This window comes from Vipera ursinii, assembly GCF_947247035.1.
Source record: "Vipera ursinii genome assembly, chromosome: 12".
NCBI lineage: Eukaryota > Metazoa > Chordata > Lepidosauria > Squamata > Viperidae > Vipera > Vipera ursinii.
The window spans coordinates 17,116,470-17,132,601 of NC_139525.1; the positions used below are offsets into that span (position 1 = coordinate 17,116,470).

General features: G+C 45.4%; 1 protein-coding gene across 1 annotated transcript in view; it reads left to right on the top strand.

Moving 5' to 3' along the window:
- NALF2 (NALCN channel auxiliary factor 2) overlaps positions 1–13,044 on the top strand; it is a 33,723-nt gene extending 20,679 nt beyond the window's left edge. Inside the window, exons 2-4 of the mRNA XM_083372362.1 lie at positions 2,109–2,280; positions 6,417–12,109; positions 12,311–13,044. Coding sequence (XP_083228488.1) covers positions 2,109–2,280; positions 6,417–6,850 — 606 coding nt within the window. The 3' untranslated portion in view covers positions 6,851–12,109; positions 12,311–13,044. The remainder of the gene's footprint in view (positions 1–2,108; positions 2,281–6,416; positions 12,110–12,310) is intronic.
- The last annotated feature ends 3,088 nt before the right edge of the window (positions 13,045–16,132 follow it).

A 16,132-nucleotide genomic window follows, 5' to 3' on the forward strand; every position in this document is an offset into this window, starting at 1 on the left:
AGAAGAAGAAGAAGAAGAAGAAGAAGAAGAAGAAGAAGAAGAAGAAGAAGAAGAAGAAGAAGAGAAGAAGAAGATGGAAGGGACCTTGGAGGTCATCTAGTCCAACCCCCTGCTCAGGCAGGAAACCCTATACCATTTCAGGCAAATGGCTGTCCAGTCTCTTCTTAAAAACCTCCAGTGTTGGAGCATTCACCACCTCTGGAGGCAGGTTGTTCCACTGGTTAATTGTTCTGTCAGGAAGTTTCTCCTTAGTTCTAGGTTGCTTCTCTCCTTGACTAGTTTCCATCCGTTGCTTCTTGTCCTGCTTTCAGGTGCTTTGGAGAATAGATTGACTCCCTCTTCTTTGGGGCAGCCCCTGAGATATTGGAACACTGCTATCATGTCACCCCAAATATCCACTAGTTGCTGGCTTTAACATGGACTTGGGATGGGGAAGTAGGAAGACTTTAATTGATGGCCAAAGCAAGAGGTTAACCATCTGTTAGGACATATAGTGCTTGTTCTGTGAACTTGGTAGAACATGTGTCGCTGACCTATATAGAAAAAAATTGCCCCAGCTACACATATTACGGAGTAACCTGCCTGCCAGCACATTTGTTTCCATATAGATCAACTAGGTAGGTCATTTTATAGAGGTCCTGGTCTACCATTGTTCCCAGCAGCCTGGGATCAGGCCAGTCTAACAGTCAGGATCCAAATGGCCACAGAGGAAAGTCAGTGATGACTAGAGAGCATTGGGATTGCCTGCTGAAAGCAGAAACGTAGAGGTGAGGAAGACCCCAGTAGCTGGCCGTGGCTATAGACTGGCATCACACAGAATTGTCTTGCCAGAATGGCCGCAACAGCCCGGTTGGTCCAATGGCGAAGGGACTGGACTAGTAGCCAAGAGACCCAGGTTTAGTCCCCCTCCCGCCCCCACCTCAGCCATGGAAGCTCCCTGGAAAGTTTTGAGGCAGTTCTCTCTCAACTCAACTTAACTCATGGCGGGAGCGGTGTGGTGTGGTATTTGTTGTGTGCCATCTTGAGCTTCTCAGCAAAAGACAGGATAGAACAAATGCATCTTACCGCTGAAATTAGAGAAAAATGTAGATTTTCTGAACAGAAAGTCACGTCTGTCTCTTTTCAATATCAGTGGCCTGGCTCTCTCGCCGTGGGACTGTGAAGCGGCTTGCAAATCATGGTACAGTTCTTCCACAATAGATTTTTATGAAACAAGATGATGACATTAAACAAAGTCAGGATTTTTGTTTTTGCTTTGCGTTGTATGTCAAGTTTCGTGGCTGTGAAACTCTTTTATATAATTTTTGCGTTGGGTTTTAACTTTTTACAAGTCCGGCATTGCTTCTCATTTCTGTTCTGTAGCCGCTTGGAGGCCTGGCCACTTCATGTACTCATGTGGAGACTTAAGTAGTGCTGGCTATCTTTCTCCCAATAACTTCCTCTTAAAGTAAACTCCAGTGTCCCCATAAATAGCTCAGCCTGACCTACCTGGGCTTGGAAAGAATGGCTTCCTACACAGGATTCATGAGTTTCAAGGTTTCTTCTTTTAGAAACTGGGAATTGTAGTTGAAGGTAGATTATTTCCCACCCATCTATCTTATCTTATTAACAGTTCAGCAAAGTTGTGCAAGGCAATGTACAATTAAGGTTGTCCCTGACTACAGGTAATCCTCGACTTAGGAGCACAATCGAGCCCCAAATCTATCTTTGCTAAGCAAGACAGTTGTGAACTGAATTTTGCACCATTTTATGACTTTTCTTGCCACAGTTGTTAAGTGAATCACTGCAGCTGTTAAATTAGTAACACGGTTGTTAAGGGAATCTGGCTTCTTCATTGACTTTGCTTGTCAGAAGTTTGCAAAAGCTGATCCTATGCTGCTGGGACACTGTAACCGTCATAAATACAAGTCAGTTTTTGACCACGTGACTGTGCAAATGCTGCAATGGTCGTAAGAGTGAAAATGGTCCTAAGTCACTTTTTTCAGTCACTAATAGATCTACTGTAATTCGAGGACTGTCTGTACGTCCTGACAGATGCCGCTCAGATTCTTTGGGGGGCCGTTTTGCTAATGTATTACTGCCTCTGGACTCTTGTTCCTTCCCTGTAGGCTGTCTACAAGGCTTGGCTGTGCTCTGAGTATTTCGATGTGACACAACTACAGTGCCAGCACCGGATTCCATGCAAGCAATACTGCCTGGAGGTGGAGACTAGGTGCCCCTTTGTGTTGCCTGACAACGATGAATTGGTCTATGGAGGGTTGCCTGGCTTCCTCTGCACGGGTAAGGCCTGGGGGGCGGGGGGTGGAAGTGTCCCAGGAACAAGCGCACAAGTATCGCCCTTTGCCTTGCTGGATTAGGACAAACGTCCTGCATTCACACGCCTGTGGGTAGCCTCGGGCGTACAGACAGCCCAGCTGGCCTTGCCTACTTGGCATCTCTCTGCTTATTTACAAAGCTAGTAGTACCTCTGCAAAGAAATGGGAGACAGGTGGCAGCTGTGCCCTCTGGGACAGGCTTCAGGTGTGTTTGACAGGGAACAAGGCCAACCACCAGAAGCAGGGAACTGATTTTATCCAGGTACTGGTGGTCCTCAACTTACAACAGTTCATTTAGTGATTGTTCGAAGTTACAACGGCACTGAAAAAAGTGACTTATGTCCGTTTTTCACACGACCGTTGCGGCATCCCCAGGGTCACAGGATTTACATTTGGATGCTTAACAACTGGTTCATATTTATGATGGTCACAGTGTCCCGGGGGGGGGGGGGTGGTCACGTGATCCTCTTTTGCAACCTTCTGACAAGCAAAAGTCAATGGGGAGGCCAGATTCACTTAACAACCAGATTACTAATTGAACAACTGCAGTGATTCACTTAACAAACATGGCAAGAAAAGTTGTAAAATGGAGCGAGGCTCACTTAACCAATTTCTCACTTAGCAACATAAATTCTGGGCTCAGTTGTGGCTGTAAGTCGAGGACTTAGCTGTACTAAGGAAAGCAATTCTTAGAGGAAGCATCGCATGACCAAGCTACGTAGAGATGGCGGTTCTAGCAGTCACAGGAATGTTCTGTCAATAGGCCGTGATCCCAGACTTCTCCTGCCCTGCCCACCTCTGATTCACCTCCCTCCACTTACTCACCTGCTGCCATGTCTGCGCTTTTGACCACCTGACCCCTCCCCCTCCTTTCCCAGAAGAGCCGGCCTCGGCCCCTGCGGCCAGGTTCCCCCTGTCCACAGTGGGGAGAAAATAGGGAAGGTCAGCTGCGGTGGTGGGCAGGTGGGGGTGGGATGGCTGAAGGAAGCTGAAGCATATGCTGGAGTGGCAAATGTGGGTGCGCTGCCTGAATTCTGATTAATTTTGAATTCTGCAACAGCCGTGGCTTTGAAGACTGGCTTTAACTACCATTTCCTCAGCCCCATCATAACTTCACAAGGTTGTTCAAGGAAAGGCGGTTAAGCAGGGCTGCTGGCTTCTTTCTCTCATGCTTGGGATGGGTGCTGGGGGGGTGTGTTCAACTGGTTCGTAAAGAAATGCAAATTTTCAGGGAGGAAAGGGGCAGCTGTAACATACTAATGCCAGTAACAAGGTGGTGCTTGGCTTAAAAACCAATGTTGCGTGATGGTGCTTAGCGCTGGGCAAGGTCACTAAAGAGGGTGGGATAGATGTCTACGTAAAGGGGAGAGAGATCTTCACATAGAAATGGAGACTTGAAAAACAGAAGGGATGAACTGATTAAGAATTAAATGGTTTTGTTTTAGAGGAAGAACTTTATTTTATAATGTGCAAAGGACAGCCTTCAGGATTAAATGCAGAGGAAGAAGGATAGACAGAGAGTATTAAGTAAACGAGAATAGACTGCCACGGAATTTTTATGGAGAAGAAAATTTGAATTAAGAAACCAAAAGTAAAGGAAATTGCTAAGAGACCGAACAAAACTATAGGTCATCCTTGACTTACGACCACAATTGAGCCCAAAATTTATGTCGTTTAGTGAGACATTTGTTAAGTGATTTTGCCCCATTTTATGACCTTTCTTCACCTAGTTAAGTGAATCACTGGAGTTATTAAGTTAGTAAAATGGTCGTTAAGTGAATCTGGCCTCCCCATTGACTTTGCTTGTCAGAAGATTGCAAAAGGGGATCACAAGATCCCAGGGAACATTGAAACAGTCATAAGTATGAACCAGTTGCCAAGTGTTTGAATTTTGATCCCATGACTATGGCAATACTTCAATGGTCATAAGTGGGAAAAACTGTCAAAAGTCACTTTTTTCAGTGCTGTTGTAACTTCAATGACCTGTTGTAAGTCGAGGACAACCCATATATCATGAAGGGGGTCAAAGAAGAGTGGGCAATTTTTCATTCCTCTATATTGAAGGCAGCAGGAAAAACTGTTGGAGGAGATCAAAGAAGAGATAAAATAGAAGTCTCCCTGAAGGAAAATGATGATATAAATTTCAGTGTAGAAATAGGATTGTGTTCAAAAGAGGAAAATATTGTATAGCAAGATATTTTTAATTGTAATATTAAGAGCCTTGCATGGGCTACTGTCGTTACTGTAGATTAGGGAACATGAATGTTCCACACTGTGGCATGTACATTTCCTTCCTTCCTTCCTTCCTTCCTTCCTTCCTTCCTTCCTTCCTTCCTTCCTTCCTTCCTTCCTTCGTGCAATTATTTATTATTATTGATTGAATTATTATTTAATTTATTTTACATTATTTTAAATTATTTCTGAAAGATATCAGCATAGACTCCAAGTTGAGGTCAGGTCATGTGAAAGTGTCAAGGCTGGATTCATATTTTTTTTCTGCAACCTCATGAACCAAGTGCATTTCTGTTATAATAATGAACACAGAGGACGTGGCTGTCTGAGGTATTTTGCAATTGGTTGTATATCTGTCATTTCTAAAGTCTTGTGTAAGTTAGATGTTTCACTTATAGAATATCACAACTTGTGTCAGGAACTGGGCTGCAAACAGTCTCCTAAAGCAAGAAGAGAGAGGCGTGTAACAGTTAAGTACAGGTAGTCCTTGAGGTATGACAGGTCATTTAACGGCTGTCCGAAGTTACAACAGACCCGCCCCCCCCCCAAAGCTGCATGCAACCCCGTTTCAGTGTCACGCTGCCTACAGCAGAAGGCCCCAACCTTTTTTGCTTGGCAGACTGGAGAAAAAGGGAAGGGAAAGCATTTTAGATGCGTGCGCACGCAAGCGGGACAGTGAGCACGTGTGTGATGCAAACGAGGTGGTGCTAGTGCCTACATGACACTTGCTAGCCCTGCCCCATTTTTGCCACACGGATGCTAGCACTGCCCTGTTTTTGCTGCGTGGTGCCCCGTTTTCACCGTGTGGAGCCCCATTTAGGCTGCATGGTGCCCCATTTTTGCTGTGTGGAGTCCCATTTAGGCCGTGCGGTGACCCGTTTTCACTGCACGGAGCCCTGTCTAGGCCACATGTGACCTGTTTTTGCCATATGGCGCCCCATTTTTGCCACACGGTGCCCCGTTTAGGTTGTCCAATGCTCTGTCTAGGCCACGCAGCACCCGGTTTAGGCCATGCGGTGCTCCATTTAGGCTGTGCAGTGACTCCTTTAGTCCTCACAGCTGCTAGCACAAGTGGGGATGAGTGCGCACACACATGTGCGTGCACTGGCCAACCTGTCCCACAGCCCAGTGGCCAGTAAGCTACGGCCCGGTAGTGGGCCGTGGCCCACAGGTTGGGGACACCTGGCCTACAGAACCGCCACATTCATTTGCCCTTGCAACCAACCTCCGAGACAGGTGGTGCAGCACCCCTAACCAGCTATCCCCCCCACATCCTGTCCCACCAGGTCCCCACTCGGCCTGCTTTGCTGCCCCACTGGGTTCCACATAGTCCTCCCCCCACACACCAGTCACTGTTTGGACCCTTATTTTACGAAGATATCCAGAGCTCAGGAAGTCAGGGTAGGGAAATAGGAGAGGATGCTCCTTTGCTGGACCACATGGCACAGTCCAGGAGAACAAATCCAGCCGGTTCCCCTTTCATTGCTAGTCTTAGCTCTATGGTAGCGCTGCTCACCTGGGGGAGCTCAAGTTTCTGCTGCCGAGGAGAAGAGGTCCTGGCGGTTCTCGTTCCTCACTAGCCTCCCCAGCGTGAGCTGCGCTGGCTTTCTACTAGCACTGCTCACCTGGGGGAGATCGGGCTACTGCTAGTCAGCAGAAGGAAGCATTCACTTACCAATCATCCCGAGAGCAGGCTCCGTTGCTGTCATAACTCAAGGACTATCTGCGGTATCCCATCTTCACAGTTCTCTAATGCACACTTTGGCTGCTGCAGACCTTTGGGGGTGAAGAAGGCAGAAGATAAAATGGTGAAGGGTACCTGCCTCCTCCGGAATTCCCTAGACAATCATTGTGCTGTTGTGTTTGCAGGGTTGTTGGAGAACCAGTTGCCTGACCAGGAAGCAAAGTGCTGTGATGTGCAGTGGGACTCCTGTGATCCCCAGCCGGACCACAGCTACAACACCTCCACCAAATCCACAGAGTCGGAGTCATTCCACAGCCCACGCCACGACGCCCCCCATCACCATCACCAGCAGCAGCAGCAACAACAACAGCAGCAACAACAACAACAGCAGCAGCAACAGCAACACTATCACCTGTATTACCATCACCACCAGTACCCGCCTCCGTCCCTGCTGCCCGTCTCCGCAGGGTCTCGCCTCAGCCACAGCAAAATCCGGCTCTGCGTCCTGGTCCTTATGCTCCTGCACACCATGGTGTCCTTCTCCAGTGTGCACAGCGGTGAAGGGTTGAACTTGGAAGTCCTTCCCGCCGTGGAGGAGAGCATGGCGAGAGACGAGTGACCCAGCGCGAGAGAGCAGCTCCTCAGGCAAAAAGAAAGAGCGGGAAAGAAAAGGCGCCTGCGGAGGGTGGGGGAGGGGACATTTCTTATACCTCTCTGGGGGGCACCGGTTGGGTGACACGCACAGTCCCACCCCCACATGGAAACCCCCAGCAAGACCAACTCCTTGCAGGGCCGCTCTGGGATGCCTGGAGGGCCATGTGGGAACACAGCCTCCGGGCGGGCTCCACCAGCCTCTGGCCTGAAGCTGCAGAAGCCAGGCAGGGAAGGAGCAGGAGGGGAAGTGGAGCAGGTGGCCCCTGGGAAGGCCGGTGCGAGGGCCCCGGGAGTGACCCCGACTGCTCCTGCCAACACACATCCTGGGTCAGGTTCCTGGCTGGGATGTTTCCACTCCCGAGCGAGTAAGTGGCCTGTGGCAGTGTCAGGAGTACCTTAGCCAAGATCGTTTCCAAGTCCTAGGAGTGGCCCAACCCAGGCAACCAGGGGTGAAGACAGGGTTCTTTCCTTCCCTGTTTCGTAGACCTCTCTGGCCCCTTCCCCCCCCACCCTTTCTGTGACCAAGAGCTGCAAGAAGTGCGGAAAGGACCATGCAGGCTTTCGGTTGAGCCAGGCTCCAGGATAAGCCAGCAGCAGCTTGTGCAGCCTGGAGTCCCATGTTCCCAGAAGGGCTGAATTCCTTCACTGTCTGCCTATCATCTCTGTAAGATGTCCTCAAACACATGAAATGCTGTATTTGCCTGAAAGAAAGACGAGGCTTTTCTCCAAACTTTCAAAATTGGAGGGTCCTCTTAGATTTGTCGAGAATACGCCAATAGAAGCAGTTCCTTTTCTGTTCTTTTTTTTTATTGAGTTAGTTCATTAGTTAGTTTTGCAGGAGAAGGGGGTTTATCTGCCATGCTGGCTCAGGAATTCTGGGAGCTGAAGTCCACAGTCAGAAAAGGGCCGTGGTTCCCCACCTCTGCTCTGAGAGATAGACATGCTGTCTTTCGCACAATGGTAGGAAGTTAGAAATGCCTGCCTCCTCATTTCTGGCACCCGCACAAGGAGATTGTAGTTGGCTTGAGATTAATTCCGAGTAGAGCCAGAATGTCCAAGCAAACACCTCTGAATATGCCCTCAATTTGTTTCCTGCGAGAAATACTAGCCCAGACGCTTTTATTTTCCCCCCATTTTTGGGCAGTTGGCAGGCTTGGCTTGGCTCTTCATATAATCTCATTAACTGACTCAAGTCCAGCCCTCCCAACCAGTTCCTGATTCTTTACCGAAACTGAAGGCACGAACTTATTCCCAACTCAATTAACCCTCTACCAAAGCACTACCAGATTTGGGTCCCCATTCATTTCTCAGCTTGAGTTTGCCCCTGCTGTCTCCCCCAATGTGCCCGTGGGAAAAATGGTTCTATGCAGACACAACACAGGTAGACTATGAAATGTTTCTGATACCCAAAAATTCTCTATCTGAAAGTTAAATTTTCATTCAAGGAAAAGGGGAGACTCTTGAGAGACTCTTGATATGGAAGTATCTCTCTGTCTCTCTCTGGCTTTTTAATCTTATATAAGAACCATTTTCCCCCCTCCATCTCTCACTAAGGCCCTCACTCTCAGAAACGTGGATAGCATCCCTCAGCAGTCGGCATGTTTCCTATCCTGACGGAGAAAGAAGAATCCATGACAAGCGACGAGGGGTGTAAACAAGAGTGAGAAAAATGAGCAGCTCTTGACAGGTGATTTGTACCGACAGAAGAGAATATTTGTAGCTCAGGGCTGCACTGTGGGGTCCTTGGTGCTCTCTAAGCTTGGTTGTTTTCTTGCAGACGTTTCATTACCAAACCAGGTAACATAATCAGTGCACTGATATAAGTGCATGAAAAGTCCGCAAGAAAGCAACCCGACTCGGAGAGCATCAAGGATCTCACAGGGGGGTTGTGTTGGTCTAAAATAGACTCATTTAGAGCACATTTAGGTTGTAAAAAAATTCTTGGCTTCTCTGTAATGTCTGACAAATCTTGAAGTGGAATTATTTTAATAATTCCAGAAATCACATTCATTATGGATTTCTGTGCTCTCTGGTTAGATGTTGGGCCACATTCCTTCCTCCTTAAAGAAAAGCTTTCTGTACGGCTGGAATTGAATAATCATAGTAGATCACAGGAATCTATTGTATCCATTCATTCATTATCAAAAAGGGAACCAACCTGTTGGATAATTCTGAGGTCTGAGCTTTAGAACCTTTTGGGAGATACTCATCCATCCCAAATTTACGATCAAAGTCCCAAATGCCCCAAAACAGCAGTCTTCTTAATCCCAGGCCCCGCTGGATACTATGCAACATGAAAACTGAAGTGCATTTTGATCCAATCCACACAGTACATCTGCCTCAAGTATAAGCTCCCCCCCATTCTCTCTCTCTCTTTCTCTCAGATTAAATTTGCCTCTTTGGAGGAGGAGGAGGAAGAGGGTGGATGATGATAAGAAAGGGGTGAGGTTGATGACTCCAAACCAGTGTAGGCTTTCCAGAGGATCTCCAGGTAAGGACTACTCCCAACCCTTTAACTAGGTGCTTGGGACTGAAGTGCCTGGACCTTATTCTTGCAAATGCGTCCCCCTCCACCTGTTTTGGTCCTTCTTGATGACATAATTTCTATAAGGAATTGCTATCACTTACAGTACGTAGTTCAGTTCATGATGAGACATAATTTATTTTTGAAACCGTATTTTGCATCATTCCTGAAAAGGTGGCAGAGCACAGTGAGATCAAAAGAAGGCATAGTTTTCAATCCTAGTTAAGACATATGGAGAACCATTAAAGTTCAGTTTCTGAAGCAACTCCCAGCTTCGTCCTTTAGAACAGAGGTCCCCAACCTTTTGGGCACCAGTTCCACAGAGAGAGGTTTTTCCATGGACGGGAGGGTGCGTGGTTTTGTGTGCTGCTGCATCCCACGAATGAGGTTTGGCTTGTTTGTGCGGACCGGTTGCCGGTGTGCCCCGGCCTGGTACTGGTCCACGGACCGGGGGTTGGGGACCCCTGCTTTAGAATGAATTCCTTTTCCATCTGGAATTGCTATTCATGATGGAAATGGCCAACAGATTGCCTGAGTGAAAAGACTCAGGATCCAGCAGTATATTCATTATTGAATTATAATCTCTGTTACCTTTAATCACCTGGGATTCATAAGAAGTGACCTACCTCTCTGTCTCAGGAAGTGGCAGATGGACCTTTGATGGACCTTTGATCTCTTTATAGGTGAGGGCAAATAATGAAATGAATCCATAGAAAACCCAGTTAATACAGTGTTAGCTTTAGCAGCCTCCGATTGATTGAACCAACACAATTAAACCCATTGGGGAGTATTGTAGGATGAAAGCAAAAAGGAACAGATATTGCTGCATTTGTGTTACTGACTCCAACAACAGTTTCTATTGCTGATTATTTTGCATTGGATCCCAAAAGATCGTCATTACCTTTCACATTCCTGGAAGACGATTATAAATCTTGTTGGCTAACAGCTGAATTGGGTAGGTTTTCTGCAGCAGGAGGAATGAGCAACCTGTTGAAAGCTTTGAGCTCAGAGAGATTCTTGCTATCTACCTTGCGCAGTTCGTTCTTTATGAGAAAAGAACGGTTCTACGCAATTCACACATCATTTTCTATACAGACTGCTCCCCACACAGATTTTTAGGTGGAGAAAGTTTGTACGGAAGTGACACTTAACCAGGGATCATCAGACTTTTCGGCCTGGTGGATGCTCCTGGAATTTTTAAGACATATTTTCGGCAAAATGATTGACTGGTTGTAGGGAGACCAAGCTCAGATCTTAAAATAGTTGCATCTAGAGTGAAACCAAATATAAAGCACTAATTTATCAGCATGTTACTGTCGCCCCCTGCTGGTGGAGGCCAAGGAAAGTGTCTCCTGACATGGATTTGCAAGCAGCATTTTAAGAGACTCCAGGCAGAAATTTTTAAAGAACAAGTACAGGAGCAAGAGAAGTTGAATGAGGGAATGAGCACAGTTGAGATTTGCTTATGGCCCCTGCTTGTTGGACCCCAGACTCGCAAATAGTGCAAGAAGATCAAATGGAGCGTATACTATGAATATTCTGGGTTTCATGAATCCTGTTAAAGCCTCATCTTAGCTGTTGGAAGAATCAATTACCAAATATCACTTTTCTTTTAAATATTAAACTTTGTAGATCGGTGTTTCTCAACCTTGGTGGCTCTTAAGATGTTTGGACTTCAACTACCAGAATTCTGGGAACTGGTCCATCTTAAAGTTGTCAAGGTTGAGAAACTCTGCTGTAGATAATTTCTAAGGTGTCATGTCACATGAGAATAACATCCGATGATAGGTGCTCCCTCAGAAATAACGATCCTGCAAGATTTTGTTTGAGAGCAACTGAGAATCAGACCCACAGATTTGATCACTAATCCATAGAACAGGTCCAAATCTGTTTATTTAAAATGCTTCTATGCCACATATTGAAACTCTTAAGTGGCATAGAAGCATTGAACACCTATCATTCCTTAAAAGATTCAGAATAGCCACTAAATATGCAAAAGATTGTGAATTATCACAAGATGAATTCCAAAGTTCCTAAGAAGAAAAAAATAGGATTTAGATTCTTCCAAAACACTTTCCAATACATGCAGTTTCATAGTTTCAAATATTCCTGGGGTTAGCCAGACCAAACTAAGAAATCAGAAGATGTTTTAATGGAATAAATTGCCATCCTGCATTTTAGAACACCCAAATTATTCATAGAACATAGAGTCATAGAGTTGGAAGGGACCTTGGAGGTCATCTAGTCCAAGTCCCTGCTTGAGCAAGAGACACTATACCATTCTGGACAAATGGTTGTCCAATCTCTTGAAAAGCTCTGGTGATGGAGCACCTACTACTTCTGGAGGTTAGCATTCTACTGGTTAATTGTTCTCACAGGAAGTTTTTTCTTAGTTCTAGGTTGGTTCTGTCCTTTATTAATTTCCATCTGTTGCTTGTTGTCCTGCCTTCTGGTGCTTTGGAAAATAGGCTGACTCCCTCTTCTCTGTGACAGCCCCTCAATTATTCAGATAAGTGAGCCACTTGCTTTCTTCCTGGTCCTTCTGAGGTGTAGTCCATCCCTGCCAGAACTTCTTCATGTAGTTAATATAGACCGTGCTGTAGTGTAGGAACCCAAAGTTCTTTCAATGGCACCATCATTTAAGTCAGTGATTTACTTCTAAAAACCTCTGTTTCCTCATTGGATGTTGACCTGTTAGAGGTACAGATGAAAACACAACCTGTGCTCCCATTTTGTTGGCTTCCATGCCTAGGTACTCATAGTCTCTTGTTATTGTTTTCAGGCTCTTTGTTGTATCATTCATCCCCATGTATACACAATACATTTCTTTAAACTCAGGTTTTCATAGCAAGTTAAATAATGTGACATAAAAAAATTAAAGTATTCATCACATGTGAGAAGGTTAAAGATTTAAAGTCCCTAGCCAACAAAATGCAATTCAGTGGTGAGAAAAGTAAGGCTTTACGCTTAGGCAAGAAAAAAGAAACAGAAGCAACTGATCATTGTAGTAGGACAGTCACTTAAATATGAGCCATCGGTGTGCTACAGCTGCCAAAAAGGCCAGTGCAGTCCTAGGCCACATCAATAGAAGGATTGTTATCAAGAGCACATGAAGTGATATTACCACTTTATACTGCACTGCTGAGACCACACTTGAAGTACAGCACCCAGTTCTGGTCACCATGATACAAAAAAGTTGTTGAGACTCTAAAAAGGGAGCAGAGAAAAGCAACAAAGATGGTAAGGGGCCTGGAAACTAAACCATACGATGAACGATTGAAGGAACTAGGCATACCTACTGTAGCAAAGAGAAGGACTGGAGGTGAGATGATAACTGTCTTCTAGTACTTGGGCTGTCACAGAGAAAAGCAGTTTGACCTATTCTCCAAAGTACCTGACGGTAGAAGAAGCAATAATGGGTGGAAGAGATCTAACCTAGAAATAAAAGGAAATTTCTTGACAGAGAACAATTAATCATGGAACCACTTACTCCCAGAGTTTGTGGGTCTCCATCACTGGAGGCTTTCAAGAAGAGACTGGACAGCCGCTTGTCTGGAATGGTGTAGGGCAGGGGTAGGCAACCTTGGCTCTTTTATGACTCATGGACTTCAACTCTCAGAATTCCTGAGCCAGCCACGCTGAGGGGAAAGGAAGAGGTTTCCAAGCTGAGCCAGCACAGCTGGCTCAGGAATTCTGGGAGTTGAAGTCCGCGAGTCATAAAAGAGCCCAGGTTGCCTACCCCTGGTGTAAGTTGTCCTGCTTGAGCAGGACTAGAAGACCTCCAAGGTTCCCTCCAACCCTATTCTATGTGCGAGGTTTACAAAGAGCAATACAGGACGTCCTCGACTTACAACCACAATTGAGCCGAAAATTTCTGTTGTTAAGTGAGATATTTGTTAAGCGAATTTTGCCCCCTTTTATGACTTTTCTTGCCACATTTGTTAAGTGAATCGCTGCAGAGGGTTAAAGTTAGTAACACGGTTGTTAAGTGAATCTGGCTTCCCCATTGACTTTGCTCGACAGAAGGTCGCAAAAGGGGATCACTTGACACCCCTCCGGGACACTGTGCCCCGTCATAAATATGAGCCAGTTGTGCCAGCATCTGAATTTTGATCACATGATCATGGGGATGCTCCAAAGGTCCTAACTGTGAAAAACTTTCATAAATCACATTTTTCAGTGCCGTTGTAACTTTGAGTGGTCACTAAACAAACTGTTGTGAGTCAAGGACTTACCTGTATGGAAAATGTATGCCATGTTCAAGAAACGGTGCCTTTTCTGTAAAAACAATTGGGGATTATGTAGACTGTTTAGAGATTGATTCCTTTATTGCATTTGTAAAACTATGATTCCATTTTGCTTTCAAAATAAGTTAAAAATAGGGGATAGTCAGGAAACAAAAAAATATTTCAGCCTTCATGCTGCAGTGTAACTGAACAATGTTTTTCTCAGATGAGAGTTGATGGAAAGATTTAATGAGAAATCCACACCTGGTCCCACTGCCTGCCTTTTTTCTACAGCGCGACGTAAGCATAACTTCAGGAGTCGCTGTTTTAAGAGCTGGGCTTTGAGCAAAAGGACCTATCTGCCATTATTTCTTCTTCCTTCACAAATAAATGTTTTCTCCGTCTTAAAGGTCCCTCAAATAACAATTCGCAGCTTCCAGTTCTGCTTACCTTTCCAAATATTTTCTTAACCTTGGGGGAGGCAAGGAGTATCAGTGCTGCAGCCTTTGAGCAATAATGAAAGTGGAGAGTCTGATCTATTTGAGTGTGTATCAGACAAGACTCTTCTTGAATGCATCCAAGATAGAATTTAGAGAGAACATCTGGAAACCTTATTTATTACATGGCCATTAACTGAGTCGCTGCACAAGACTGAACATATCAGAACCTGCAAAGCTCGCTTTCGATTGTGCTGTGCCAGTTTTTAAACAGCCACCTGCTCTCACTGCATTCTTAGAGGACAGCATTTCATAAACTGATCAAGAGACCAGTGTGTCCGAGCATCTGAGATATCTGATAATATTATGGACAGCCCAGTCCTTAAGCTCTAATGCCTCTGATTTTAGCCACTTCTGTGTTTCCCCCTTACATCTGCACATCTGGTTTTGTCCTGTTTCTGTGTTACTTCTGGAGCACAAAAATCTAGCATAATTCCAAAGTTTCTGAACACATCTTCCCAGATTCAGGGCCCATGCTGCTGACCAGACAAACATCTAGGTTCTACATATACTTCCAAGCTTAAGCGTGCCATATAGCCACATCTTTGCATTCCCACCAAAGATAACTGTTGGTAAATAGTTAATAGTTCTAACAAGCAAAACACAGGCAGCTTCTGGGATCTGCTTCCTAGAGGACAGACTGTGACCCCAATATGCAAATTCTTAAAAGCGAAAGTGGATGGAGGAATAATATCAGAATGTCAGCTTTTCTCTCCAACTGTGCTAACTGAGAGGGCATGCACTTAACTCAGAGGACCTGATACCCTTAATCATTAACCCCAAAGGTTTCTTGCTTTTCTAAAAAAAAATGAAATTCAAATATGTATTTAAAATTCAGGGTAGACCTGAGAAGATGCTTCTGTTCTATCTGTGGCCAGAAAGCTAATTTTCAAGACAGATTTGGCAATGCCTCTGATATCAAGCCAGGATGGTTTTTCAAATCGTACATAGTACAAAATAATAACATACCCTAGATATGCTTTACTAACTGCAAATGTCAGAGTCTTTGGGCTGTAGGTGTTTGTGGAGATTCTCGGTCATCCAGGTCATGGTTGTCCCAAAGATGCATTTTCAAAAGGCAACTGGACTTTCTTGGTTTTGTCCTTGAAGACGTTTCGCTTCTCATCCAAGAAGCTTCGTTAGAACTGAAGAAGCTTCTTGGATGAGAAGCGAAACGTCTTCAAGCAAAAACAAAGCAAGTCCAGTTGCCTTTAGGCTGTAGAGCAGCAGGTATGGGAATAAATGTTCAGGAAGAAGAGTATGACCTTTTCAAGCTGCCATGATCGCAGTGAAAGTCCCAACCAAGCAGCAAAGGCTCTTCGTGGGATGCTATCACTGGCACAGTGTACAATGCGGGTGGGGGGAGAAGGGCACCAGCACGGGAGATGAAAAATTGGGTTGGTTTTCCCTGGATTCTTGTGACCCCCGATAAAAACGAGTCAGTGTACACAGAGGTTGGCCATAATTTCTAACCCATTATAACCTCTCATTCGACCCGTAGGGATATCCCTGTTTTCCCTTTGGCCATTCCTGAGTTGAAGGAGTCCTTCCGTTGTGAGTTTTTTTTTTCCTCTGTTCTGGCAGGTCTGTGGAATTGGGGCAGGGGGAATCGTGAAGACCGGCAGGCTCTTCCTCTTTCCTCTTCATGCTATTGTTTTAATTATTAATAATTTTATTGAGTTACTTAATTTTATTGAGTTACTTAACTATTAAGCTCCTCTTGAGGGCCTTCCTTGGAATAGAAGAGGCTGTGCCACCCAAAGACGGCCGGCCAGAGAGGGAAGGGATCAAGGCAGACCTCACCAATTCTCCTCTGCTTCTGTCACAGAGAGGACCACTGAGCGGAGATGGCAAGGGACCTTTTTTTTGCAGAACACGACTGAGATGTTTGGAAAACTACCAGACGTGTTGCAGAACTCAACCTTAAAACTCTTTCGTTCCCTCATGGCCTTGTTTCTCTCTCCAGCCTCCTCCTCCTCCTCCTCCTCCTCCCAGCCCCT